At 39.0% G+C, this 26802-nt stretch overlaps 2 protein-coding genes across 2 annotated transcripts in view; one reads left to right on the top strand and one right to left on the bottom strand.

Annotated features, from left to right (window-relative positions):
• fads2 (fatty acid desaturase 2) overlaps positions 1-8634 on the bottom strand; it is a 96594-nt gene extending 87960 nt beyond the window's left edge. The window contains exons 1-3 of the mRNA XM_067436935.1: positions 8482-8634; positions 4806-5046; positions 4113-4223 (exon numbers count right to left, since the gene is read on the bottom strand). Of these exons, the coding sequence (XP_067293036.1) occupies positions 4113-4223; positions 4806-5012 (318 nt within the window). The 5' untranslated portion in view covers positions 5013-5046; positions 8482-8634. The remainder of the gene's footprint in view (positions 1-4112; positions 4224-4805; positions 5047-8481) is intronic.
• Positions 8635-12556: 3922 nt separating this feature from the next.
• Positions 12557-16236, top strand: LOC137065106 (leucine-rich repeat-containing protein 10B). The gene has a single exon (XM_067436671.1). It carries the CDS (start codon positions 13444-13446, stop codon positions 14665-14667), a length of 1224 nt encoding a protein of 407 aa, XP_067292772.1. The 5' UTR covers positions 12557-13443; the 3' UTR covers positions 14668-16236.
• The last annotated feature ends 10566 nt before the right edge of the window (positions 16237-26802 follow it).

Here is a 26802-nt window from a genome sequence, read left to right as displayed (position 1 = left end):
ATATGCTCCCAAGGTCCCGACTAATGTGCCGGGACCAGTAATGCTGCAGGCTTTCTGTCCGCCTCCGTTCACTAGTCAAGACCAAGAGAAGCTAAATCTGCTATGTCCGGTCAGGGCCCTAGATGCATATGTCCACAGGGCTTCCCTGTGGCGAAACTCAGAACAGTTGTTTGTGTGTTTTTGGGTCCCCGAGCAAGGGAAAACCGGCTTCAAAGCAGATGCTTAGCAAGTGGATAGTCGAGGCTATTTCGCTCGCTTATGAGTCGGCCGGACATCCTTCACCAATGAGGGTCCGCGCCCACTCCACTAGGAGTATGGCTGCCTCTATGGCTCTTATTTCGGGAGTTTCATTGTCAGAGGTATGTGATGCGGCTGGGTGGTCCTCTCCGCATACATTTGTGAGGTTTTACAATCTAGATGTAGCCTCTACACCGGGGTCCCGGGTGTTTCTGGGTTGATTCACACATACAGACATTTGGGACTCTGGCGGCGTGGGTATTGAGGTCCCCTAGCGTTTCGACGCAGCTCGAAGTTCCCTCGAGATAGGGAACGTCTCAGGTTACGTATGTAACCATGGTTCCCTGAGAGGGAACGAGACGCTGCGTCGAGATGCCATACTCCCGGCATGCCTGTGATCGATTTGTTCGACTTTTCCAGAAGCTAGTGACTGTTTGGTCCGGGCATGCTTTATAGCTTCCTGGTCGATGACGTCACCCGCCCGTGACGTATCGTCCCGCTATTGGACTGATTACACAAGTGCTTCATGACATGGCACGCAGAGGCGTCCCCCCTAGCGTTTCGACGCAGCGTCTCGTTCCCTCTCAGGGAACCATGGTTACATACGTAACCTGAGACGTTTGAATGACATCTTGAAAAAGACGCAGGGTCAAACCGTGTTGCTCTTTTGTGAATGGAAAGCTGCTCTTTTAGTGTGCTGAAGCACTCAGGGAGATGACCGCGGCTCCACACAGTTCGAACTGCAAGCCTGTGTGAGCTCTCAGTGATGTTTGTGTGTGTGTGTGTATGTGTACACGCCCAGCGAACCAACTCTCAAAGGAAACGCTCAGCGAACCAACAAGCTCTTTTTGATCACTGAAGGGACGGTCTCTCACTGACGCACCGTATCACCCGCACTGGCAGACTCTCAAACACTTGAATATTTGACTCGTAGTCAGAAGCTCTTCGTAGACACAGCAAAACACTGTAGAAAGCGCTGATCTACCATTCCACTTCCTGTTTTATACCCGTGCTGCGGGGCGAAGCATTAAACTTGTCAGTGGAATGGCCAGATTTAAAATTAGGATATGGCATCACACCGGAGGACACGCATCTCAATAAGCTCACTTCCTAGGTCGTCAATCAGTATATTGTGTACATAATATGTGTGTACATATGTATACATGTGGCGACTCCCTGATTAGTGCCCTTACTACTGCACTAGGGAGCTGATTGAAACATGGTTTTCAGTGACAAAATGCTTTGATAAATATATGGATGAAAACAATTATTGTAATTTACACATAAGCAAATTATTCCTGCGGTGTTTATTAACATTTGTATGCTTTTCTTTTTAATTTATAAAAGTAATTTATTGAATCATTCTTGAGGACAATCTTTGGATTTGGGTCAAAAAATTTACAAAGCTAAGGACAAAGCAGTTTTTATAACAACAGGTCCATGAAAGACAAAGACATGTTGACCATTTACTGCATTTTAAATGACGATACAAATTATATCGATTTTTATCTTGTGTGACAAAGAAAATGCCATGTCACGTCAACAACCCAGAAAGATTTGTTTCCCTGAATGCAATGACCTGATACATTTCATTGAATTGTAATTCAGTACATGTCTTGTCATCCCAATTTGAATTTCAATGTAACTTTTTGTGTGACTTTTCAACTCTAGATTTGGCCCACCTGAAGATCATTCTTATATTATTAAAGATTTTTACCAGCAGCCATATCACCCTGTAGTCCAAGACTGGTTTCCCACCGAAGCTAAGCAGAGTCGAGTCTGGTCAAAGAGTAGGGGTGTAAACCCGTAATCCTGGCCAAATTTGCCCATAGGCCACTGTCCATCATGGCCTCCTAATCCTCCCCATACATTGATTGGTTTCATTACTCTGTCTCCTCTCCAACATAAGCTGGTGTGTGGTGAGCGTTCTGGTGCAATATGGCTGCCGTCGCATCATCCAGGTGGATGCTGAATATTGGTGGTTGTTGAGGAGGTTCCCCCCTTCAATATGTAAAGCGCTTTAAATGCCTAGAAAAGTGCTATATAAATGTAACAAATTATTATTATGACATTATTATTATTATTATTATTATTATTAGATTTTTTTAAGGTCTGTGCTGCTTTTTTTCTAAAGCTTGGTGAGCAAAGTTGATCAAAGGGACCATAGGTTACAATAGTTCCACGATCAACTTAGATTTATGGTATATTTGTTAAAACGCACCCCTGGCCCTTTAAATTTTTGCAATGTCTTCCTAGTACTTCATCATTAATCTTCATAAATATTAATACAGTATGCAAAACTCAGATATACAAACCGATTCCAAAAAAGTTGGGACACTGTAAAAGTTGTGAATAAAAAGAGAATGCAATGATGTGGAAGTTTCAAATTTCAATATGTTATCCAGATTACAACATAGATGACATATCAAATGTTTTAACTGAGAAAATGTATCATTTGAAGGGAAAAATAAGTTGATTTCATGTCATCAACACATCTCAAAAAAGTTGGGACAAGGCCATGTTTACCACTGTGTGGCATCCCCTCTTCTTTTTGTCACAGTCTGCAAACGTCTGGGGACTGAGGAGACGAGTTGCTCAAGTTTAGGAATAGGAATGTTGTCCCATTCTTGTCTAATACAGGCTTCTAGTTGCTCAATTGTCTTGGGTCTTCTTTGTCGCATCTTCCTCTTTATGATGCGCCAAATGTTTTCAATGGGTGAAAGATCTGGACTGCAGGCTGGCCATTTCAGTACCAGATCCTTCTTCTACACAGCCATGATGTTGATTGGAAAATGCAAGGTCTTCCCTGAAAGAGACGACGTCTGGATGGGAGCATGTGTTGTTCTAGAACTTGGATATACCTTTCAGCATTGATGGTGCCTTTCCAGATGTGTAAGCTGCTCATGCCACACAATCTCATGCAACCCCATACCGTTAGAGATGCAGGCTTCTGAACTGAGCGCTGATAACAACTTGGGTTGTCCTTGTCCTCTTTAGTCCGGATGACATGGCATCCCAGTTTTCCAAAAAGAACTTCAAATTTTGATTCGTTCGACCACAGAACAGTTTTCCACTTTGCCACAGTCCCTTTTAAATGAGCATTGGCCCAGAGAAAATGCCTGTGCTTCTCTATCATGTTTAGATTTGGCTTATAGACCTAAAGACCAATAGAGTTAAAGAGTTTTAGCAGACAACAGCACAAATCCACATGGTTGGTTGTGTTCAACAACATTTTCTGAAAGTATTCCTGAGCCCATGATGTGATTTCCATTACAGTAGCATTCCTGTATGTGATGCAGTGCCGTCTAAGGGCCCGAAGATCACGGGCATCCAGTCTGGTTTTCCAGTCTTGACCCTTACGCACAGAGATTGTTCCAGAACCTCTGAATCTTTGGATGATATTATGCACTGTAGATGATAACTTCAAACTCTGACATTTTTCCCTGCTCTTTTTATACCCAATCACATTGCCAATCGATCTAATAAGTTGCAAACTGGTCCTCCAGCTGTTCCTTATATGTAAATTTAACTTTTCCGGCCTCTTTGCTACCTTTCCCAACTTTTTTGGAATGTGTAGCTCTCATGAAATCCAAAATGAGCCAATATTTGACATGACATTTCAAAATGTCTCACTTTCAACATTTGATATGTTATCTATATTTTATTGTGAATAAAATATAATTTTATGAGATTTGTAAATTATTGCATTCCTTGTTTATTCACAATTTTTACAGTGTCCCAACATTTTGGGAATTGAGTTTCTATTTTGAATATACATATTCTAACTGACTACGGTGTGAGGGGCAATATTTACCCGCCAAACCTCAAGTTTTATTCATCTTAGTTTGAATCTTTAGTTAAGTCTCTTTACTCACATTTTTCTGTCGGTCTAGACTGGGTTCAGATGCCTCAAGCTCCCCGATTAACAGCGGCTTCATGTATTTCCTCACCAGCTGAAGGTCTGGATGAAATGCAGTAAACGCCTCCTATCACACCAGATAAAACATATTTAACACTGAAAATCTTTATTTGAATCGGAAACAATTACAAAAACACAGGAACAAATAAGCACTTGAAAATTCATTGTTTCCTGAAACTCTTGAAATTTAATGAACTTACTACCTAGACAGCATTATGTAACATTAGAAGCACATGCTTTAAAACGCTGTCTAACTGGGAAATTATTGTTTTGCAGTAATCTAGTATAATCTGTCATTTTCCTGTTAAATTTGAATATTCATGTTTGTTAATATGGGCATGATTAATTATTCATAGTTACATTAACATAGCATTTCTACAGAGTACATTTGGTCATACTGGTCAAAGATGTACCCGTTTTACAATAATATAGTCTACTATTTACATTATACAACATTTATACAACATGATGCCCAAAATATTGTCGAGGCAGACTGCCTACCTCATTCTGAGATGTTTTGCGGTAATCTGATCTGTATAATACTCTCAAAAGCTGCATAGGTAGGTAGCTCACTAGATTAAGTTATAGCATTGTTTTTCTTCCCCAAACCGTGTTAAATGTAAAAATGTTACTGTTGAATGTGTTTTACCGTGGCATCTTCACCAGCATAGTGTCCGAGGATCCGCAGTCCTCCGGGGTGTCTCTTCACCCACTGGCTCACATTATAAACCTTCCTTTCAACCACGATCCACTGATCTCCAAACTTGGTGTGCTTCTGCACCTCCTCCCAGGTGTACGTACTGAATCTCCCATTGGTCCCGGTGATCCGGTCCGTCTGCTGTCCTCCGCCGCCCATCACTGATCAAACTCTGACTGCTGCTTACTGTGCACTGTAAGATTAAGCACCTCAATTAAACACCTTAACCAAAAAACATGACTTTACAAAACATGCAACAATGACATTTAATGTTCACGTCTGCCTGTTATTTAATGCAAAAATCCACACTCTCAAATATTTAGTCAGGTAACCAAAAAGGGACAGTCTAAATTAATTATATCCAGGTTGACTTTCTGCAACAATGTCTAAATAGGCAGTTCACTAGTTTATGAGACGCAGCCTATTATTCATGACCGTTTGATATGCTGTAAAATGTTTTGTCAGTATTTAGTGTAACTCATTATTCATTACTTTTCCCTTAAAAAAGTAAGGGATTATTTCTCTTAAAGGCACAATATGTTGGATTTGTGCCACTAGAAGCACAAGAACAATCTTATATATTTTCTTGATTTGTGTACTTACATTATCCCAAGTGTTTCCAAGAAGGTTTAAATCAGGAGAAAAAAAGCCATTTTAACGCCTATCAATGACATCATACTCGCGTTACCCTCGATTTCCGGGTGGAAATCATGAAAACAACAAATACGTTTTAATATATTATATATTTTAGTAGACAAGGGAACAAATGTTTGAATAATACAAATCATTCTACACTAAATTACGAATAATTATTGTACACTAATACAGTACTGCATTAATACACAAATACAATATGTTTTAAAATTAATTGCATGTCATTTAGCAACACAAGCCATCCAGCACTCATTAATATGATATTCTAATATCGATCTAGCTAACTGCAGTGTGCAACAAGTCTCTCATAGCAGCGACAGAGCGAATGCACAGAGTAACGTTATCATTTTTACAAAAATAATTTTTAACACCCTCACGGTTGAGTGGAAGAAGTGTAAGTGGGGACTGTGGCATAATAAAAGCTCAACTGCTGTCGAGCCATTGTGTCTTCCTCGTATCTTTAATTATCAATCGTTCCAGCGGCCTCGTTCCTCTCCCACAGCACTTGGCCCTGCTCTGCTTCATATTACAGTAACGTTAGTAATCTTATCCATGAACATGATTTCTGCCCAAGTCTGTCCTGATTCTTTTCTACCGGCTGTAGAGGTGAAGAATACAACTCCAAAGATTCCACGCTCAATATCAGCATCATCAGGCTACGCCTTTGTTTTTAATAGGCGACCTCTAGTGGCAAAAAACTACATAGTATGCCTTTAGCTCTTTCCCCGCCAAACACTGAATTTTCTGTTATTTGTGAGAAAACACTTCCGGGTCAAAAACTGAATTTTCTGTGTTTCCGTGTTTCCACTGTCAGACGCTAGGGGGCGCTAATACGCATCTTTTGAATGAGTACTGAATCTCCTGATCAAAACACACGAGAAAGACGCAATAAAACAAGCGATCACATGTAATCATATGCATATGCAAAATAACCTGATCATGAGCATTAAACATCATTTAAAACAAAACTATCTAATGTTACTGAATGAAATGTGGACCCAGGACAAGCTACAGGACTGTGAAGCTTTAGGGGTGTTGATGGACTCGATCTCCTCCATCTATGTTTGAGCATCGCTCTGAATCTGATCTGGATACAGTCTTTCACAAAAACATGATTTTGTTCAAAATGTTGCTTTTTTATGAAACCTACCCATATTCAAGTGTTTATTTAAAAAAAAGGAATGCGTGAAGCTAGATTAATTTTTATTTAATTTTTTATTTTAAAAAAGAGGGTGAGCTCTTTCTTTTGATATATTGCATGCTCATATATTCATAAGGCAAAATATTCTATGGGCTTTTACATTTTTGTGAAAATGGTCCAAAACCCTGGCGGTGGCTGGCAACTTTTTTTTTAAACGCTGGTGGGGAAAGAGTTCAAGGTGCAGTATGTAGGACTGAGTGGTTGAAATAGGTACTGCAGTCCAAATTCAAAGTATTGAAGATCGTTGTTTCCCCCGCACCGTCCTCCTCAGACTTGAAGCTCACGTGGGTTGCCAGCTTGAGGATATGCAACAAGAGTGAGTGCAACTGACAATGAAAGCCACACTATAAGGTGATAAGTTGATTTGTCCGTTTTTTATTATGCTCACGTTCATAGAGATTTTTTGATGGAAATCGAGGCTTTAGAACCTGCTCTCTGACCTGGTTTGTCTGCTAGCTTTCACGGCTGCAATACGCTGTTTTCCACCAACTGGCAACCTGGGGTTTCGAAATACTATTGGATAAACTGGCAGTGGGCGGTACCACACAGACCAAAACAAAAACAGACATTCCGACACGGAACACACATTCCAAAGTAGAATAACTGGCTCTACACTCTAAAAAATGCTGGGTTGTTTTGGGTCAAATATGGACTAACCCAGCAATTGGGTTGTTTTAACCCAGCGATTGGGTTGTCTTAAGCAAATATTTAACCCAACCGCAGGATTAAAACAACCCAATTGATGGGTTAAAACAACCCCAATTGATGGGTTAAAACAACCCAATTGCTGGGTTAGTCCATATTTGACCCAACGTTGGCGATTGCAAAACTTGGCAACCCTGTCTGCACGTGTGCTGAAATAAACGATCTTTGCCAGTGTTGTAAAAAAATGAAAGAATTTAAGGATACACAATTTTGTGGGCGGGGCTAAATTCGGCTGGCATCCAGGCTAGGATTTAATATCAAAATTCTATGTTAAAATATGTTTTTAATGTACAAACTTTAGTCAAGAACAATTTTTGCAATTGTATATTATTTATATGAATTCTTGTATTGTATAACTGCTCATGGTTGATACAGGATTTAGAAAGAAATTAGTAATCCAAAAGTAATCCCAAGTAAATGTAAGTAATCCAATACTTTTTTTTAGAGCAAGAGTAATTGGAACAGTAATCTAATTACACAGTTGAAGATGTAATTAGCTAGTTAATTACATTTTTAGAGTAACGTACCCAACTTGCTGTAATCTAAAATGAGTGTACATCTAAATCAAGTCAAAAAATAGGTTCATATTCCAGAATCAACCTGCAGCCTTAGGCTACACTTAGGTTAAGGTCAGGATGAAATATATCCTAACAGCACAATTATTTACTTTTTATATTGCACTTAAATACAATCCTAGTCTTTGTTTAGGAATGAGACAACGAATGCTCACATAATCTCATTAATTATGCACCAGACACTCGAAGGGTCGTGCTGAAATACACGCACCTAAAGATTTTTAACTGCTTCCTCATTTTTTGCCCATTTTGCATGATATGCAAACAAAAGCAGGAATAAAAGTACAGCAAAATAACAGCTCTAGATTCTTCAGAACTGCCCACTTGAATATTACAAATGAATAAACTGTTAGATGTCACATTAAACGCTGCACAAAAGCATCCTTTCTTCCTATTGAACAGAATGAACTTGATGAACTAATGTCCATTCATGTGCATCCATTATGTTACATAACATGAGCAGAAAGAAAAAAGGTTTCAATAATTCACTCACCTTCTCTGCAAGCACTTTGATCACACAGTCATTTAGTTTGTGTGTGAAGGGAAAAAGAAGAGGATGAGAGGCTCATGCTGTCTTATACACTCACTCTTCATCACTTGTACTTCTGCTGAATTCCGAACAGATCATTCGAGTGCCACCGGCCAATCAGCGCGCAGAATCTGCGCCAGTCTCGCGAAGCATCAGCCAATAGGAAGAGAGAGATAACTTTGGAAGGGAGGGGAGAGCGCGGAGATAAAGAAGAGTTACTCAGGTTCGAGTCCCACATCAGCACAAGAGTGCCGTCATACATCCTGTAACAATGACAGCGATTTTAACGGATATATAATATTAAACTTCTGCATTAAATACATGTTTATTATTTATAAGTTACTACCCTTATCAAATATAGTGCTATATCAAATACCTTGTCAAATAATGTATAATACAGTCAGTGACTGAACGAGATTTACTGTCTAAAAAACTGTAAAAAAGACAACAAAAAGTGTACATTTTCATATCATTCTTATAGTGAAGATCTATATTCTGCTGTAGCCTATTCAAAAACAGAACTTTTAATAGGGTTTTGTCTCTGTGGATTACGCTTTGTCTATTTTAATAGCAAAGATTATTGTATTTTCAATTTAAAGCATCATGATTCTCAATACAGTTCTAAACTAGTCAACAAAATGACATCTGTAAAGCCACTGCATGTTTTTACAGTATTTTGTTTACCAACAACAGCTGTCCGTTGTTGCAATAATAGGCCTATGGATTCATAATACACATATTTCAGCATTTCACATGTTAAGACTCCTTTACTAAAGTTTCTTTGAATAAATAGGCGCAGATTGGTGACTGATCTGACTGTTAAAACATTTCAAATGAAAAAAGAGAAGAACTTTGGACTTTTCCATGCAAAGAAAACACCACAGACTTCTTTTGAACATGTGTTTATTATCAAGGCTTTACAGCTAAATTGTGCCATCCTTAATTTGTATCATGAGTTGTAATAACATCTACGAATGATTCTCCATTGTCAAGCATTTATTCTCTGATAATGTTCATAATAAAATAAGATAATTAGATGCTCATAAATGGTCATACAAAAAATTATATTTTCCAGCTGCAGCATTACTTTATAACTTGAATTCACAATTTATTTTACAAATTTTTGGCAGACCTTTTTTTTTGCTACACTGTAAAAAAGTATGTAATTAATAAGCTATAACAACATCAAAATAAGCAATTTTCTTCTTCATTGTAAGTTATACAAGATTCAACTCATTTTTAAAGTGAGTTTATTGTAATTTGAGTTCAAATGACTTAGTACTTAAAAATAATGCAGATTTGTTTTTACAGTGCATATAAAATTATTATTATTATTTTTTAAATTCTCTATACCTGTAAAAAAAAAAAAAAAAAAAAAAAAAAAGTTTAGGGTAAATCTTAAGATTTAAATAACATTCCCAACCGGTTCATTAAAAATATATTGTATGTAGGAATTACATAATGTCATATTGACCTGAAAGATTTAAAATGTGAAGCAAAACCTTTGGCCTTCATCGTGGTTTTCAGGGTAGGACACATTATAAACCATATCAGTTTGGTTTATGCATATTAATTAGGTGACACCATAGTTCCAAGGACTTCTTTCCAATTTCTAAAACGTGGTTTAGACATTATTGTTCCTACATATGCACTCATGCAGTCGTAATGGTTGCTTCTTCACCCCCTGGCCTTCATAAATTCCTATGGTTATGCAGGCAGATGAAACTATTGTTCACTTTTAGGACGTGTTTATCCACTTCAAACATTTAATACTGAACCAAACGGAAGCAAACCCCAACTTCCAAAGGATGGGTCAATCAGGAACTAGATTGAGTTAGCGCATTGAAATCACTATGTCCTCTGTTCACCAAGAAAGCCTGTATGATCAAAACGTGTGAATAAAGCGAATTACCTTTACAAAAACCCCCCAACTATTAAAATACTGGTGTAATTTACTGGTTGTAAAAATGACGTGGAATGGAAGTTGAGAGTGTTTTTCGTCCATATTAACATATATGTCCAAGTGAAAAGGCTTCTCAAACAAGAAAAAATGTAAGGCGGGACTTGATTTCATCGGGAATTGATTGGATATTTGTGATTTGCTATTGGTCTATCTCTCAAGAGTGACAGTTTGTCCCACCCTCGAGAAGAGAAGAGAAGAGAAGAGAAGAGAAGAGAAGAGAAGAGAAGAGAAGAGAAGAGAAGAGAAGAGAAGAGAAGAGAAGAGAAGAGAAGAGAAGAGAAGAGAAGAGAAGAGAAGAGAAGAGAAGAGAAGAGAAGAGAAGAGAAGAGAAGAGAAGAGGATGGAGGGTTAGTTATAACAAAGTCCTTTTAAGACGTAACTCGGGCATGCAAGTGCAGCTCATCATATTCTCCAAACCTGTTCACCAAGCTTATAAATTTCATATTTGAAATCACCAATGAAATCTTACAACTGTCTCTTCTAGTGGCAGCTGCAGTCACGCGATGACTTTACTAATCAACAATTGGCTCTTTCATTTAGAAGGCGGGGCTTATTCGCCATATTGGTGTGACTTTCTTCCATTCACCTAATCTTCATATATAACATCTTTAGAGTTATGAGGCCATATGAATAAAAAAAAAATGAAATGATGATGTGCACGGATAAATTATTTAGAATAAATACAGCAATACTCAATTAAAAAATAACAGATAAAAAACAAGAACTGTCCATTTTAATTTCAAAATAATGACAAAAACTGACGATTTAATAACTGAAGAATTAAAAATATATAGTTGTGAATTAATTAGAAAAGGATTGAGGATTAAGCCTAATAAACACAAATATTGACTGATTTCTGGCTGATGAATACCTGGATGGCAACAGCACCAGGTTCACAGGGTCAATAACTTAAACTGGCCACTAGGGGGTTGTGCTGCTCTGACACCGTGGAACATCAAGGCTGAACTTTGATGCATTACATCAACACTTCAGCAGAAAAACACCTATATAGGGCATAGCGTGATTCTGACACTTATCAGTATGTGCAACACCACAGATCATAATTTGAAGACTCCACACTATAAATGTACTCTGTAGGCTACTAATAGGACTTCTTGTGAGACTTCATAATAATATCATCAATAATCCAATAAACAACATTATATAATGCTTTACAGATCAATAGTTCATATAGTATAGTAACATATATTCAGTTTAAACAGCATATGTATGACATGACGAGTGTACAAGCCGATGGAGTGAACTTCATTCAAATATCCTCGTTTTGAATATTCCTTTCAGAGCAGAACAGCTGAGAGTGAATCATCTCACTAAAATTAGCAGTTTGTTCAGCCTTGTTATGTCCTCACTCTGCAATACATTTCTTTATTTATTTGTTTTTTTGTGACGATGGAATTATGCATGTCCTGAGCAGCACAGAAAATAGTTTCGGTTGATTTGGTGACCAACCATTTTACTTCGGATTTTATGTTTTTTCTTGTTTCTCAATAGTTTTTACTTTCTCTCCACAAAGGCTTTTATGCTTTTCATATTCATAAACGTACTAATGTATGGAGCAAAAAACTTATAGGCATAATTTTAACTTTAAAAAAATCTTAATTTCATTATGCTTACACGTCAATATATGTAACATTTAATATATAGCCTAGGCTGTATATTAATGGGCTATATTAATGGAGACCTTGATCATTTTACGTACACATCGTTTTATTTTACACTACGTATAGGCTACTAATGTTTAATATGAATAAATATATAATAAATATTTAATTTTAAAAAGAAAAGAAAATAATAAATACGTTCTCTATTGCATAACGTGAACTTGGAATAGAGGAATTTGACCGCCTCTCGGTCCCCCTAGACCACGTGACAATCGTGTGTAACTCGCATGTCCCTGTTTTGGTTGCTAGGGGAGAGAGAGAGAGACGGTTCATGGCAACGCTTTACGCAAACTCCACACACACACACACACACACACACACACACACACACACACAGAGAGAGAGAGAGAGAGAGAGAGAGAGAGAGAGAGAGAGAGAGAGAGAGAGAGAGAGAGAGAGAGAGAGAGAGGAAGAAGCGCGAGACGGCTTTGATCACACAACGTTGGACAGAAATAGGCTAGAGAAAACGAGTCAAGCCCTTCTGGAAACTTTAAACTGACATCTCCACAGGATTTTTGTCCGATTTTGGAACACGGAGTTACAGTGCGGCATCATCGGTTCGGTTCACATTGCCGCCGGCCAGGTCACAGCAGCGAGTGTACGAGACCGGGATCCACAGACCGGGCGGCCGGGACAAGAGCTGCGTGTGTCGGCAGAGCGGCGCTCAGCATCAGCCTTCACACAATCAAAACTGACAGACTGACACTGAAAGTTTGTGACTGTAATGTGAGTCATTTAATGCTTTTAAGTTTTAACAAATAATATATATATATATTTAAAATGAATAAATAATTCACTATGAAAAGCTAGTATGCTGTTGACACTCATCTGTAAACTTTGAGTTCACATTACAGAGACAAAATTAAGCATTATCCCTGTTACAGTACTTATTTGTACAACTACTACTACTACTATTACTACTACTACTATTATTACTATTATTACTATTACTATTATTACCATAATCTGTTCAATAGCATATAAAGACATTGTGAAGAATTATCCACACAGACACTCAGAATGGCTCTTTGCTTGCATCTCTGCCGTTTTTGCTGACATTGGACCTCGTTGTACTGGGACTGAGGGGAAGCCGCCTGTAGTCAGAGCACCATGTGTCGCTGTGCTGGCTCTGTCACTGCCGGGTCAATCCTACTGAGTGAAACTGACACGGGGAGGGGGGGCCAGCCCCACAGACCGCCTCACCCTCTTACCCCGTCCTGAAACACACTCTCACCACACACACACACACTCGGACAAACGCCGGGCTAGCCGGCTGAGGGTATGGGCAACTCGTCCCGAAAAGAGACCGAGGACGAAGGGGGAGAGGAAAAGGAGAAGGTTAAAGAGAAAGGAGATGAAGGAGAGGAGGAGGAGGAGGAGGAGGAAGAAGAAGAGAAGGTCGTGGAGGACGAGGAGCTCCCTCTCGGAGTCGATGAGCTCTTAGCGAGCGGAGATCCCGTGTTGGACCTGAGCTACTACAAGTTTCGACGGCTTCCTCGTCAAGTCCTGGATCTGGAGTACCTGGAGAAGCTCTACGTCTGTGGAAACCGTCTCCGCGACGTCCCTAAAGGCATCACGCGGCTGCAGGGTCTGCGAACCCTGGCACTGGACTTCAATAAAATTGAAGACGTTCCCCTCTCTGTGTGCAAGCTGACCAATCTCACGTGTCTTTACCTGGGAAGCAACCGGCTGATGAGCCTCCCGCCGGAAGTGAGGAACTTGCAGAGTTTGCGTTGCCTCTGGGTGGAGAGCAACTACTTCCAGCGATTCCCCAAGCAGTTGTACGACCTTCCCAATCTACGCTCTCTGCAGATTGGCGACAACCGCCTGCGCACCCTTCCCTCGGACCTATGTCGTATGGAGGCCCTGAGAGGACTCTGGCTGTACGGAAACCGCTTTCAGGAGTTTCCGCGAGTGCTCCTCAAGATGGAGCAGCTGGAGATTCTGGACATGGACCGCAATCGGATATCAGAGTTCCCAAACTTGCATCATCTTCCTGCGCTGAGACTCTTCTCCTACGACCACAACCCTGTGAAGGAGCCCCCGCGCGTCGGGCTGGAGGTGCTCATTGTCGGGGAAGGGGCTGAGGAGGTCCTACAGGTTAGAGAGAGAAGGAGAGAAGCGAAAGAACGCGCAGAGAAGGAAGCGGAGGAGGCGGCGGCGGCTGCGGCGGCGGCTGCTAATCCAGTCATTCACGGAATACTCAAGAAACTCCGAATGAGCTCCGCCCTAAACTTGGCAGTTGCTAAGGAGAAAGAAACAAATGGGTCGGTTCCCTCAACAAACCCAACTGGGGATGAGGATGAACCACAAAATAATGACAATGGGGCAGAGCCTGAGAGACAAAGTGTGGCGTTTGAGCTTGGGTATGATGATGACGGTTTGGAGTATGAAAGGGAGGAGCTAATCTGTGAGGGGGAGGGGTATGACGGCTACGAGGAGGCGGAGTTAGAGTACGAGAGAGCCGAAATGGATTATGAATATGAAGGGGAGGAGCAAGAATAACCTTGATGCTTTCACCTCTTCTATGGGTCATGGCAGTCTCCTTATTAACGCTGAAGTGTGTACTTTCTACAAACAAAAATGCATGAAATGTTTGTTTAACCAGTTTTTGCAATTCTGTGGTGCAGATGCTACACACTTCTGCTTTACTCATCTGAAGTATTACTGCAAGGGTTGCAGGTTCAATCCCAAGAATGAACTGGAGAGTAACTAAGAGTTATTAGGGCCCTGATAATGGCACTTAAGTAACCCCAGAATGCTTTATGGGGTAAAGAAAGCGACTGTAAGTCGCTCTAATAAAAAACTAACATTAAATTGATGTAATTGATTGGAAAGTAGAAGGAAAGGTTGAATTTTGAAGGAATAGTTCACCTTTGAATGTGTTATTCAAAGCCCGTATGACTTTCTTTCTTCTGTGAAAAACAAAAGATATTTTAAGGAAACATTTTTGTTCATACAAATAAAAGTCATTGGGGTCCAAAACTACATTAATTTTCATGCTATAGACAAAAACACTTTTTTTCAAAATATCTTTTTGCTCAGCAGAAGAAATAAAGTTTGGGATGTCTTGAGGGTGATTAACTGATGCCATTTTCATTTATTTTAGGGTGAACAATCCCTGTAATGCACTTGAAACATGAAAATGTAGCCTCTCGTTTTGGCAATGTATCAGTAACACAATTTCTCAAATATAGCTTAAGTTATAAAATAGCATCACTCTAACCCCTATGAATTAACTTTTGCAATTATGCAAGAGTTTTTCACACAAGTATAAGTGAGTGTTGCTATTATTAGAAGGCATTATTGTTGGCCAGACCATTGCTGCAGTCCTCAAACACAGGACTCTCTTCAATAATTACAGGGTTAAAGACTTGTGATTTGTTTAAAAAAAAAAAAACAACTGTGAAGACCTGTGAAACTGCACAATTTGCGTCAAAACTACATTAATGTGTGCTGTGTATTTCTAATTAAGAGCAGGACTCAGATATTTTTTTGTTTGTGAGTGTGTGTAAGTGTGTCTGGAACTCTACCCTGACAAGAGTGTACTGTTTTTAAGAAACTTGATGCTGCTATTGCAGCGACGTGTGTTGGTGAAACCAAATATTCTCTTATTAAATAACCAATGAGTTTGCCAAACATGTTTCAATGATTCATGTCTAGTCGGACTCTCCATGCCAGCGATTAGGCAATATAGCTATTCTTTTTCAATGTATATACACATATACAGTGCTGCTTGAAAATTTGTGAAATCTTTGCAGAATCTGTGAAAATGTGAATAGTAAAACAAAATAAGAGGGATCATATTATTACAATGCATGTCATTTTTTATTTAGTGCTGTCCTGAAAAAGATATTTCACATAAAAGATGTTAACATATAGTCCACAAGACAAAAAAATAAATGAAGGTGAATTTACAAAAATTACCGGTTCAAAAGTTTATGAACCATTGATTCTCAATACTGTCATTCCCTGACGATCTACGGTTGTTTTTTTGTCTTGTGATGGTTGTTCATGAGTCCCTTGTTTGTCCTGAGCAGTTAAACTGCCCAACATTCTTCAGAAAAATCCCCTTTCTTCAGTTTTCCATCATATTTTGCATATTTGAACCCTCTCCAGCAGTGACTGTATGATTTTTAGATCCATCTTTTCACACTGAGGACGATTGAGGGACTCAAACAAAACTATTAAAAAAAGCTTCAAACATTCACTGATGCTTCAAAAGGAAATACAATGCATTAAGAACCAGTAATTTGAAGATCAAGGTAAATTGTACTAAATACTAATTGAATTAAGTACTAAATAAAATAAAAACATCCTCTTCAAAGTTTTCACCTCTGGCTCTTAATGCATCGTTTCCTTCTGAATTATCAGTGAATGTTTGAAGCTTTTTTTAATAGTTGTGTTTGAGTCCCTCGATCGTCCTCAGTGTGAAAAGATGGATCTAAAAATCATACAGTCACGGCTGGGGAGGGTTCAAATATGCAAAAGATGCTGGAAAATGGAGGAATTGTTTTGTCATAACATCTTGTATGTAAAATATCTTATTCAGGACGGTACTAAATTAATAAATAAAAATCACAAAACAACCTTATTTTGTTAAAATGATTCCCATTTTCTGCAATGGGTTCACAAACTTTAAAGCAGCATATATGACAATATTTGATTTTCCCAAATAAAACTAGTCAAAAGGGTATTTTTTATTAATTAAAATTGAGCTTTCCATTGATGTATGGTTTGTTGGGATAGGATAATATTTGGCCAAGATACAACTATTTGAAAATCTGGACTCTGAGGCTGCAAAACATTTATATATATTGAGAAAATCGCCTTTAAAGTTGTCCAAATGAAGTCCTTAGCAACACATAATCTAATAATAATACATTTTTATATATTTACAGTATAGGAAATGTACATAACGATCATTTTGACCCATACAATGTATTGTTGGCTATTGCCACAAATATACCCGTGTAACTTATGACTGGTTTTGTGGTCCAGGGTCACATATGTAAATGTCAACACTAAAACAAAGTTAAAAAAAAATAGTTTCTATATATAAACAAGGCATGTTTTCAAAATTAGGCAGGATTTTTTACAAAATGGAACTGATTAATAACAGTATTTAAAAACATTAGCTGTGATAATGCAATGAATCGTTGAATAAATTTTTGGAAGCAGATTTTTGAAATGATTAATTGAATACAATGCTTGTGATATTTACACTCACCAGAAAAATCCGCACAAGAATATTTTCAATACTCAAAATATATTTCCAGGTCCCAGGAAAAATCCCACACTAAAGTGTCTAGAAGGCCAATTAAGTTTCGGAATTTAGTGAGTTTCCACTAAGAAGCCAAGCTGTCTGGCATGATCTGAGACAGATGGGAAGATCTAGCCAAGCTAGCACTAATAGAAGTAAACTTTCTCTCTCGTCGTATGCTTGAAGGACTCGATGTGCGAAAGTCAGAGGAGGCGTGCGGACAGAAGAGAAACATCAGGGACAGAATAGTAATGGGGGTGCGCTCCATAAAAGGCCTGGGTCGTTAGTCAGGGATGTTTTGGGAGAAAGACCGAGCGAGAGAGAGCAGCGCTTAATGTGTAAATGATGAGGTCCCAGAACAAAGACTGTAACAGATCCAGCAGGTTTGTGGGTTGGGTGATAATATAAAAATGAAAATAGAGTTTAACACCAAATTAACACAGCAAGCGAGCCATGTGACACAATGCAAAGCAAATCTCTCCAAAGAAGGTGTCTCAAGATGATGAAGACAGATTTATTGATTATCTTAGAGAAGATTTTAAAAGAATAACTGTTCACTACACAAAACTGCGGTTTAAATTCTTGAAAATCGTCCTTTTGCGTTCTGCGGAAGAAAGTCATACTTCCAAAACACATGCGTGAGAATTAAAGAGGTCATCTGTTGAAATCACGGCCCTCTAATTTGCAAGTTCCTCATTTGTTCATTCTTTCCCTCCGATATCAGTCTTATACTTTTCTATTCCAGTCACATCTGCCAACTCTCTTCTTCTAGTCAAGAAGTGTGTTTTCATTGCCCTTTCCTCCTCCTTCCCCTTTTCTTCCTTCATCCATCATTGTGCTGTTTAAACTCTCTCTCCATCTCCTGTCACTTCTCATCTCTCCCTGAAAGAGTGTCGAATCCCATCTGTTAAAATATTTACGTAATGCAATGCGTCTGTCGTTATTGCTGCGAAGAATCTGAAACAAGTGTTTTGGCACAACCTGTGACAGGAAGTGGAGAAAAGAGTGTCTCCACTCCAGAATCAACACAACCCATCACGTATACGCAAATGTGCACGGCTCAGGTGTCTTTAAAAACAGACAGTTTTCAAGTCACAAAAACGTGTTTTTTTTTTTTTTATTCAAATCTGCCAACAGACTTTATTGTGAGATCTCAAAGGAAGGCAAAAGGACTGTGGACTGTGTTGAGTGGCAGGTGGATCTCAACCTTTCAGCTGTGGAAGACGTTGAACAATTGATCAAAAAGTGGTTTAATGGATGCTGAAGTGGTCCAATTTTGATATTTTAAAGGAACTGTATGTAAGAAATGTATTTCAATTAATCATAAAATGGCCCTGATATGTCACTAGACATTAAGTTCATTTCAAATACTTATATCACTGACAGCAGTAGTACGGCCAGGATATTGTCATTTAAAAGTTGTTGTTGCAGCCCTCAACTGATGTTGATGTTGACATGTTGTGTTTTGGCCCGAAGCTCCGCCCTCAACCTATCGACCAATCACGAATTCAGTAGTGTTTGGGCATCCGGGTTGCCAGATCTGCTCTAGTTACCACAGCTGCAGATCTACAAACGTTCCTGCTGATCCTGCAGCCAATCTGGCAACATTGAGTCAGGGGGAGGGGGAGACACCGCTCTACAGTCATTTGAAAGTGATTGCAGTACCAGTTTTGGCCACAATCTTACAAACACTTCCTTTAAGGTAAAGGCTCTGCCTTTCATTGAAACTTACCACTCTTGGTAATCACTATAAAATAATGACTATCTGCTTGTAATGTAAAAAATACTGTTTCCGAGTCCAAGCCTCAACTTATAACAACTGAGAATACAATTTCAACAGCCATTTATGAGCACCATGTATTCATATCACACATTTAAGCTGAGCTTTTAAGAAATTTACACTGCACACTACAGTCCCCAGGCTCGCGGTGTCCCAGAAACCAATATTTTAATGATTCATAAAAGATGAATCACTGTATGGCCATCTGAGATTTCAGTATAGAGATGAAAGTTAGGATAATTATTTTTTCAGTAGTATTACAGCACATCATGAATGTTAATAAGAACTGTTTGTTGTTTGCTTTTGGCATTTGATAGAGCTTTTTGTTCCCAGAAATTGATCCAATGTCAGATTTAAAGGGTTAGTTCACCCAATAATGAAAATTACTCCATAATTCACTCACCCTCAAGTCATCTTATGTATATGACTTTCTTCTTTCAGCCAATCAGGAGTTGTATTAAAAAATACCCTGGCTCTTCCAAGCTTTAAAATTGGAGTGAAAAGTCCATCCATCCATCCATCCAAAAAGAGCTCCACAAGGCTCCAGGGGGGTAATAAAGGCCTTCTGAAGTGATGCGTTTTTGTAAGAAAAATATTCATATTTATAACTTTATGAACTATAATCACTGGCTTCCGGTAACGGCCATACACAGAACGCGAGCGGCTTCTACTGACAAACTGAAGAGATCAGCCGGCTACTGTAAACACTTATATAGTTAAGAACATTGTTGTTGATTAAAGTTGAAACTATGACGAAAACGTGTTGTGTTTGGGGTTGCACCGTCCGATATACAGCAAAAGGTGTAGGATTGAATCGATTTCCTTCAGAAAAAAGTAAATATATCCAGCAAAACTTGTTGGTGAGGAGGCTAAAGCGAGTGGACGTCGTCAAAAGTGGCGCTACAGAGAAGTATTCTCAAAACGGTCCATCGACAAAATCATAGCAGAGCATAATTGTCTTCAGCTGGGGAAATTCGAGACTAATATTAGTAAACTTTAGATCTCTTTTAAAGATCGAACTCATTGCCAGTCAATGTAGTAAGGTAACAATGTAGTAACTGCCTGAAGTAAAAGGAAGAGACTGAACTTCAAGTGTCATGTAGGCTACTGATCGAATGTCAATGGAAGAAATAGGAAAAGCAAAACATAGTTGTAGGCTGTTGGATGTTTGATGCGTGTTGGACCACATTGGCTTCATCATCACCGCGAGTTTAGTTTGAGTGAATGCCTAACGTTAGCGGAGTAGCGCTAGTCTACAGCACGCTATAATTTTGACCGTCAGAAGCTCACGTCTGTGCCATCTCCGACCCCGACCGAGCAACAGAAAACGATCATAGCCTTTTTTAGTTTGATAACAGGGAAATAGACCATCTACGATAGCCTAACATATTGTAAGTCAAACAGCAACAGTCACTAAAATAACTACTCAATGTAGGCTGAGGCTCATTTAAAAATTATATCATTAGACTAGCACTACATCTACTGGAGCAAGGTTAGGCATTTCATGTATTGCTATCATCTTAATTAGTTAATCAGTCCCTCAATAATTATGTTAACGATGTCTGAATCCCAAGCAATTTACTAGCGTTGCCATAGGAACACTTCGGCTTTTGCCTCCCGGAAGAACGTTTATTACTGTTGTGACATCATGGTGAATTGTCGTATTAGAAGTCTAAAACAAGAAATGTGGGAGGAGCTTGAGTTTGTTGCCCAGCCTCATTTGTTTGAACCATGAGAGAAGCTTACAAAGCTTAGACTTAAGACTCATGCGTCGAGTCAGAGGCCACTCTTCCTCCGGAACTTGACTCCTGTACGGCCATTATCAGAAGCCAGTGATAATAGGATATAAAGTTATAAATATGGATATTTTTTCTCACAAACATCACTTCAGAAGGCCTTTATTAACCCCCTGGAGCTGAATGGATTATTTTTATGATGGATGGATGGATGCACTTTTTTGGGCTTCAAAAGCTTGGAAAAGCTAGGATAATTGTGTTTAGGATGGCTTGAGGATGAGAAAATTAAGGGATCATTTTAAATTTTTGGGTGAACTAACCCTTTAACAAGATCATTATATTTGCTCAAACTCCGGGTTAGTGACCTGAGCAAACCCTTAACCAAAAGTATAAGACTTTGTTTTAGTAACTCGTCCAGCTTTGTTTGTGTTACGGACATGACACCTCAAATCTGCCTGGCAGACCAAAAAACAGTTAACAAAGAATTAAAAATAGCACAGAACACATCTAATAAGCTCTCATCTCAAAAGATTTGATTTCTTATTATATGACATCTTTAAAGGCATACTGTAAGTCTGGCTCAGAGATTTTTGGCATAGCCGTTAGCCCTGGATTCTCAGGCGCCAAGTATCGAGTATCTGTGGAACGGCTGAGCTCTCTGACACAGTCCAGGCCTGAGGAGGAGAACATAGTCTCTGTGCTTAATCATTTAGCGGCTTACTGCTAGTTTACGTTAATGCCATTCTCCCAAGGTCAGCCGCATAGCAAGCCGTGACTGAGCATCGGACTGCCTCTGCGGCGCTTGAAACTTCATACCCTTGTTACAGGCACTCGCAGTAATATCTCTGTCACTGCCAGATCTCAGCAGAAGTCATCTGGTGTCTGAAATGTAATCCGAGCCATTGTGACAGCGTGTCAGCACAAGAGAGGAGGGGCCATCATGGTCCAGCGCGTTTGAATTTGCTCCTAAGTAGGGCATGTTTGCATGTTCTGTATGCCAGTTGGTCGGGTTTTGCACTGTAAGCTATTAAAATTGTAGTTGCAAGGCTAGGAAACCGGAGTGCGAGAAATAGATTTTCAGATTTACTTAAAGGGGACATATTATGCCCCTTTTCACAAGATGTAATATAAATCTGTCAAAATGTGTCTGAAGTCTCAGCTCAAAATACTCCCATCATTTATGATAGCTTGTCAAATTTGCCCCTATTTGCGTGAGCCTGTGTGTCCCTTTAAATGCAAATGAGCTACTGCTCCCCGCCCCCTTCCAGCGAAACAAGCTTCAGATACAACGACAACAACAACAAAAATCTCACTCAGCCAAAATGTCAGAAATAACCAGTTTTGGAGTGTAGCCTTATGCTGGGTACACACGAAAAGATAATTGGGCCGATTTGGGGCAGATTTCTCCCCTTCCGACAATCCTAGGTAAAATCCCAATTATCTTGATGGTTATACAGATTATCTTATCAGATTTTCCTGTGGTGTGAGGTGTGTTAAGAGTGAACAGATTGGAAGAACGCCGGAGCCGCCCCAATTTCGAATCGTAAATATTCAACATGTTGAATACTTCCAATCAGAATTCCTGACGTGTGGGGGGAACCCAGAGAACGCAAGCGCACGCATTCTGGAGATTATCCCCTAAAATGAAACTATACCCAATAAGAAAGCGAGCTGACGGAAGACTCACCTTCAGCTTGCGCTGTAACATGTAAAGTTCATTTTCACTCTGTCGCCATGACTTCATCTAAACATTTTCCTTTCCCTCTGTGAATTTTCTGTAAGAAGCATTCCATACACAATAAGCGCAATTTCTTCTTGCTGGTCGTCCGCCATGTTTGTTTACTTTAAAGTCATGTTTGAGATGTTTCGATACAAGAGATTTTGCGCGATTTTCTGTGTTCACAGACGGGACTCTGTGTTTTGCGAATGGAACTTTTCACATTGTGGCACTACACACAAGAGGAACAAAACGGTTAAATCTATGATCTCTTGTTGTCATGTCTGTGGTCTCTCACATTTTGAAACTCTCATAAGAGTTTAGAAATCTTTTCACCGGAGTCGGACACTTTTAGACTGCACTTGGATGTTTCTGAATGGTTAGTGGATATATTTATGTAACTTTAGTTGTTGTGGAGTTACATTGATTCAACACATCGACTAGCATGTACCATTATGTTAATCTATACCTTGTTGGTAACACTTTAGATGACTGGTCATCGGTTAACATTAGTTAACTACATTAGTTATCATGAACTAATAATGAACTCCACTTATAAAGCATTTATTTATCTTTGTTAATGTTAATTTCAACATTTACTAATACATTATTCAAATCTTGTTAACATTAGTTATTGCACCGTGAACTAACATGAACAAACCATGAACAGTATTTTTATTATCTAACGTTAACAAAGATGAACTCAGTTAATATTAGTTAATACATTAGTTAATGTTAACAAATGACCATTATTCTAAAGTGCTACCAAATTGATTTATAGATGCACATGTGGGAACGTAACGCATCCGTCACCTGACTATACGATGCATAATAAATATGCATTTATGAATTATGCACGGTGAGCGTTTTGGGATAAAAATAACGACATAGCTCTAGTCTCTGTGAATACAGTCAAGAGACTGTTGACTTTAGCCATTTTGGCTGTACAGCATTTTAGAAAGCTTATTCAGAAAATACATTTTTCACAACATTCACAAAATATAAAGTGCCATCCTTACTGGGTATGAAGTTAGAGCATGAAGTGTTGGTATTGACCCATCCTTCAGAAACAACTTTTTAGCAAATCCAGCATTGTACTTACCCACATTGTTGAAGCAATTATGTGTAAAATTATTTGCGCAAATATAACATTTTACCGACATTCTTTGGCACATTTCCTTCAAAAATTCAATTTAACCGCAGTGTGCTCAATGGCTTTAATGCCGGGAGTCTTTGGAGACTCGTATGTTCATCGGTACATCCAAAAACAGAACAATGTTTTTGGCCTAGCTAGATGATACAGCGAGTAAACAGAAAAAGGCGGTCTCTGTGCTTCTCACTCAGGGGTGTGTCTATGCCAAAAAGGCAGATCATCAACAGTCACAAGCAGGGTTTCTATATTTTTACGTAGAAGTAGGGGGGAAATCTGGAACAGTGGGTAATGAGAGATTGATAATGATGGATGGATTTTTAGGGTGTTGCTATGTGGTTGTTACAGCATTGCTAAGGTGTTTCTGTGTGGTTGCTTAGTGGATAAACTTGAAGTCTATGATAATTTAGTCTCTAGATAGGAGTTAACAACAACAAAAAACATTTTCTACCATGCAAATTTTAGGTTTCCTTTACGTCCATATAGTGTAAATGATGCAGCAAATGTCGAAATAGTGTTTAATACTAATGTTGAGTTTAAATCACTAGCGCTTGACTGCTAATACTTAATTAACTGCTAAATGACTTTACCTCAGCAACCGTCAAACAACTTACAGACAACCACTATAGTCAATTTTCAATGTTAACATTAAAGAATTAGTTCACCCAAAAATAAAAATTCTCATTAATAACTCACCCTAATATCGTTCCACACCCGCAAGACCTCCGTTCATCTTCAGACACAAAAGAAGATATTTGTGTTGAAATCCGATGGCTCAGAAAGGCCTTCATTGACACCAATGTCATTTCCTCTCTCAAGACCCATAAAGGCACTAAAGACGTCGTTACAAAGCCCATCTCACTACAGTGGCTCAACAATCATTTCATGAAGAGACGAGAATAGTTTTTGTGCGCAAAAAACAACTAAAAAACTTGTATAGTGATGGGCCGCTTTTAGAAGCCTCTGAGCTTAAAGGTGCACCATGTAGTATTTTTGCAGTAAAATATCCCAAAACCACTAGGCCAGTGTTATATATTTTGTTCATCCGAGTACCTACAATATCCCAAATGTTTGCAACTATTTGTAAATTGTCAGAAAATTGCTATTTTAACCAATGACCAGAATGTGTCATCATAACGTTTGAGGGAGTCGCCTGTCAATCGCGTCATATCTGCGCTACCCTCGGTTTTATCCTGCAGAAGCGCTTTACTCTTAGCAGTGTGAACATCACAGCAGCGCTGAGCGAACGCACAGAGTAACGTCAGAGCATCATCTTAAACACACTTAAATGTATCTAATATGATAAACAGAGCTGCATTACCTTATAATCATGACCTGAAAAAAAGAAATACTGCAGGCGCCCGGCGTCTGTGTCCCGTCATAATAAAAGTCCCGGTGCTCACGAGCCGTGTGTTTGTTTAACAATCGCTTCAGCGGCCGTGCTCAGCTCAACAACACTCGGTGCTGCTCTGCTTTACACTACAGTAACGTTAATAACCGCATCCATGAACATGATTTCTGCCAGAGTCCTATTTTCCACCGGCTGTGAGGTGAAGACCACATCTCCCAAGATGCTGCGCTCAAACTTGGCGTCATCAAACTACGCATTTGTTTTGAACAGGCGCCCTCTAGCGGATGGAAAGTTGCATAGTGCACCTTTAATAAATCAGTGTATCGAATCAGCAGTCAGAATTCACATGGCTTCAGCAGTTTGCCGGTTTGATACGCGATCCGAATCATGATATGCAGATTCATTGATACGCATGATTCGTGGACTTTGTAACGACGTCTTTAGTGCCTTTATGGGTCTTGAGAGAGGAAATGACATTGGTGTCAATGAAGGCCTTTCTGAGCCATCGGATTTCAACAAAAACATCTTCATTTGTGTTTCGAAGATGAACAGAGGTGTCAAACGACATGAGGGTAACTAATTAATGACAGAATTGTCATTTTTGGGTGTACTAAACCTTTAAGAACAGGCTTAAAAGACCAATCCCTATTCTCCCTTTCTCATGAGGATTATTAAGGAGAATGAAAGATCTGCCTGCGTGGGAGAGTGAACATTGGCCCCGAGATGAGAAAGAGAAGCTTACACACACAGACCTGAGCGGGCACCATAACTGTGCCCATATGCCAACCAACTGAGCTTTCAGTTGGTGCCACTCCTCTCTCAGCAGGGCTAGGGGCTTGTGTACATAAGTCGTGCATAGATAGATCCGATACACACAATATATCTCAATCTGCTGACCAAGTTTCTATACATGTCATAAACATTCCAGGTCTTGCTTACAATCTTACAGAAATAATTTTGTTGCTCATCACTTTTTAAATTACTTGCTGTCAAAATCATAGCTGATTTTAATTATTCACAGCTCAATGCATTATACAACAGTGTGTATCCAATTAAAATGTTTGCAATTTGAGCAAAAGATGCCATCAGCTTGTTGCCAATGTGTTGCTGTGCAGTTGTTAAGGGTTAAGTGTTTTTTAGCATGGTGCTATGCTATTAATAATAATACATTTTATTTATAATGCACTTTATATTAAACAAAATTTCAAAGTGCTAAGTGCTATTTGGGTTGCTGCTTATAGGTCCAATCAAACATGGACCCCCTTTTTAATGTCAGTGAGATTTATTCATTTGTTTATTGTCTTCCAGGGGGAAAATGCACTCTAAAAAAAGCTGGGTTAAAAACAAACCAAGTTGGGTTGAAAAAGGACAAACCCAGCATTGGAGTTGATAAACCTAATTGCTGGGTTTGTCCTTTTTCAACCCAACTTGGGTTGTTTTTAACCCAGCATTTTTTACAGTGTAGAAATTTGATTGCTAAAAAAACCTCAGTGTGTGGACAGTCACTAAGTTAAATACTTATTGTTAAGGGGTTTGATCAAGTCCTAACCCTAAGTATGACCAATAGTGATGTAAACAAACACCTCTAAAGCAATATTGTCTTGTCTGAAAATGTAGAAATTATCAGGCTAAAATTGACAGTA

The sequence above is a fragment of the Pseudorasbora parva genome, chromosome 25 (assembly GCF_024679245.1).
Source record: "Pseudorasbora parva isolate DD20220531a chromosome 25, ASM2467924v1, whole genome shotgun sequence".
NCBI lineage: Eukaryota > Metazoa > Chordata > Actinopteri > Cypriniformes > Gobionidae > Pseudorasbora > Pseudorasbora parva.
Note: the sequence above shows the minus strand (reverse complement) of the source record. Positions and strands in the feature narration are given on the sequence as shown.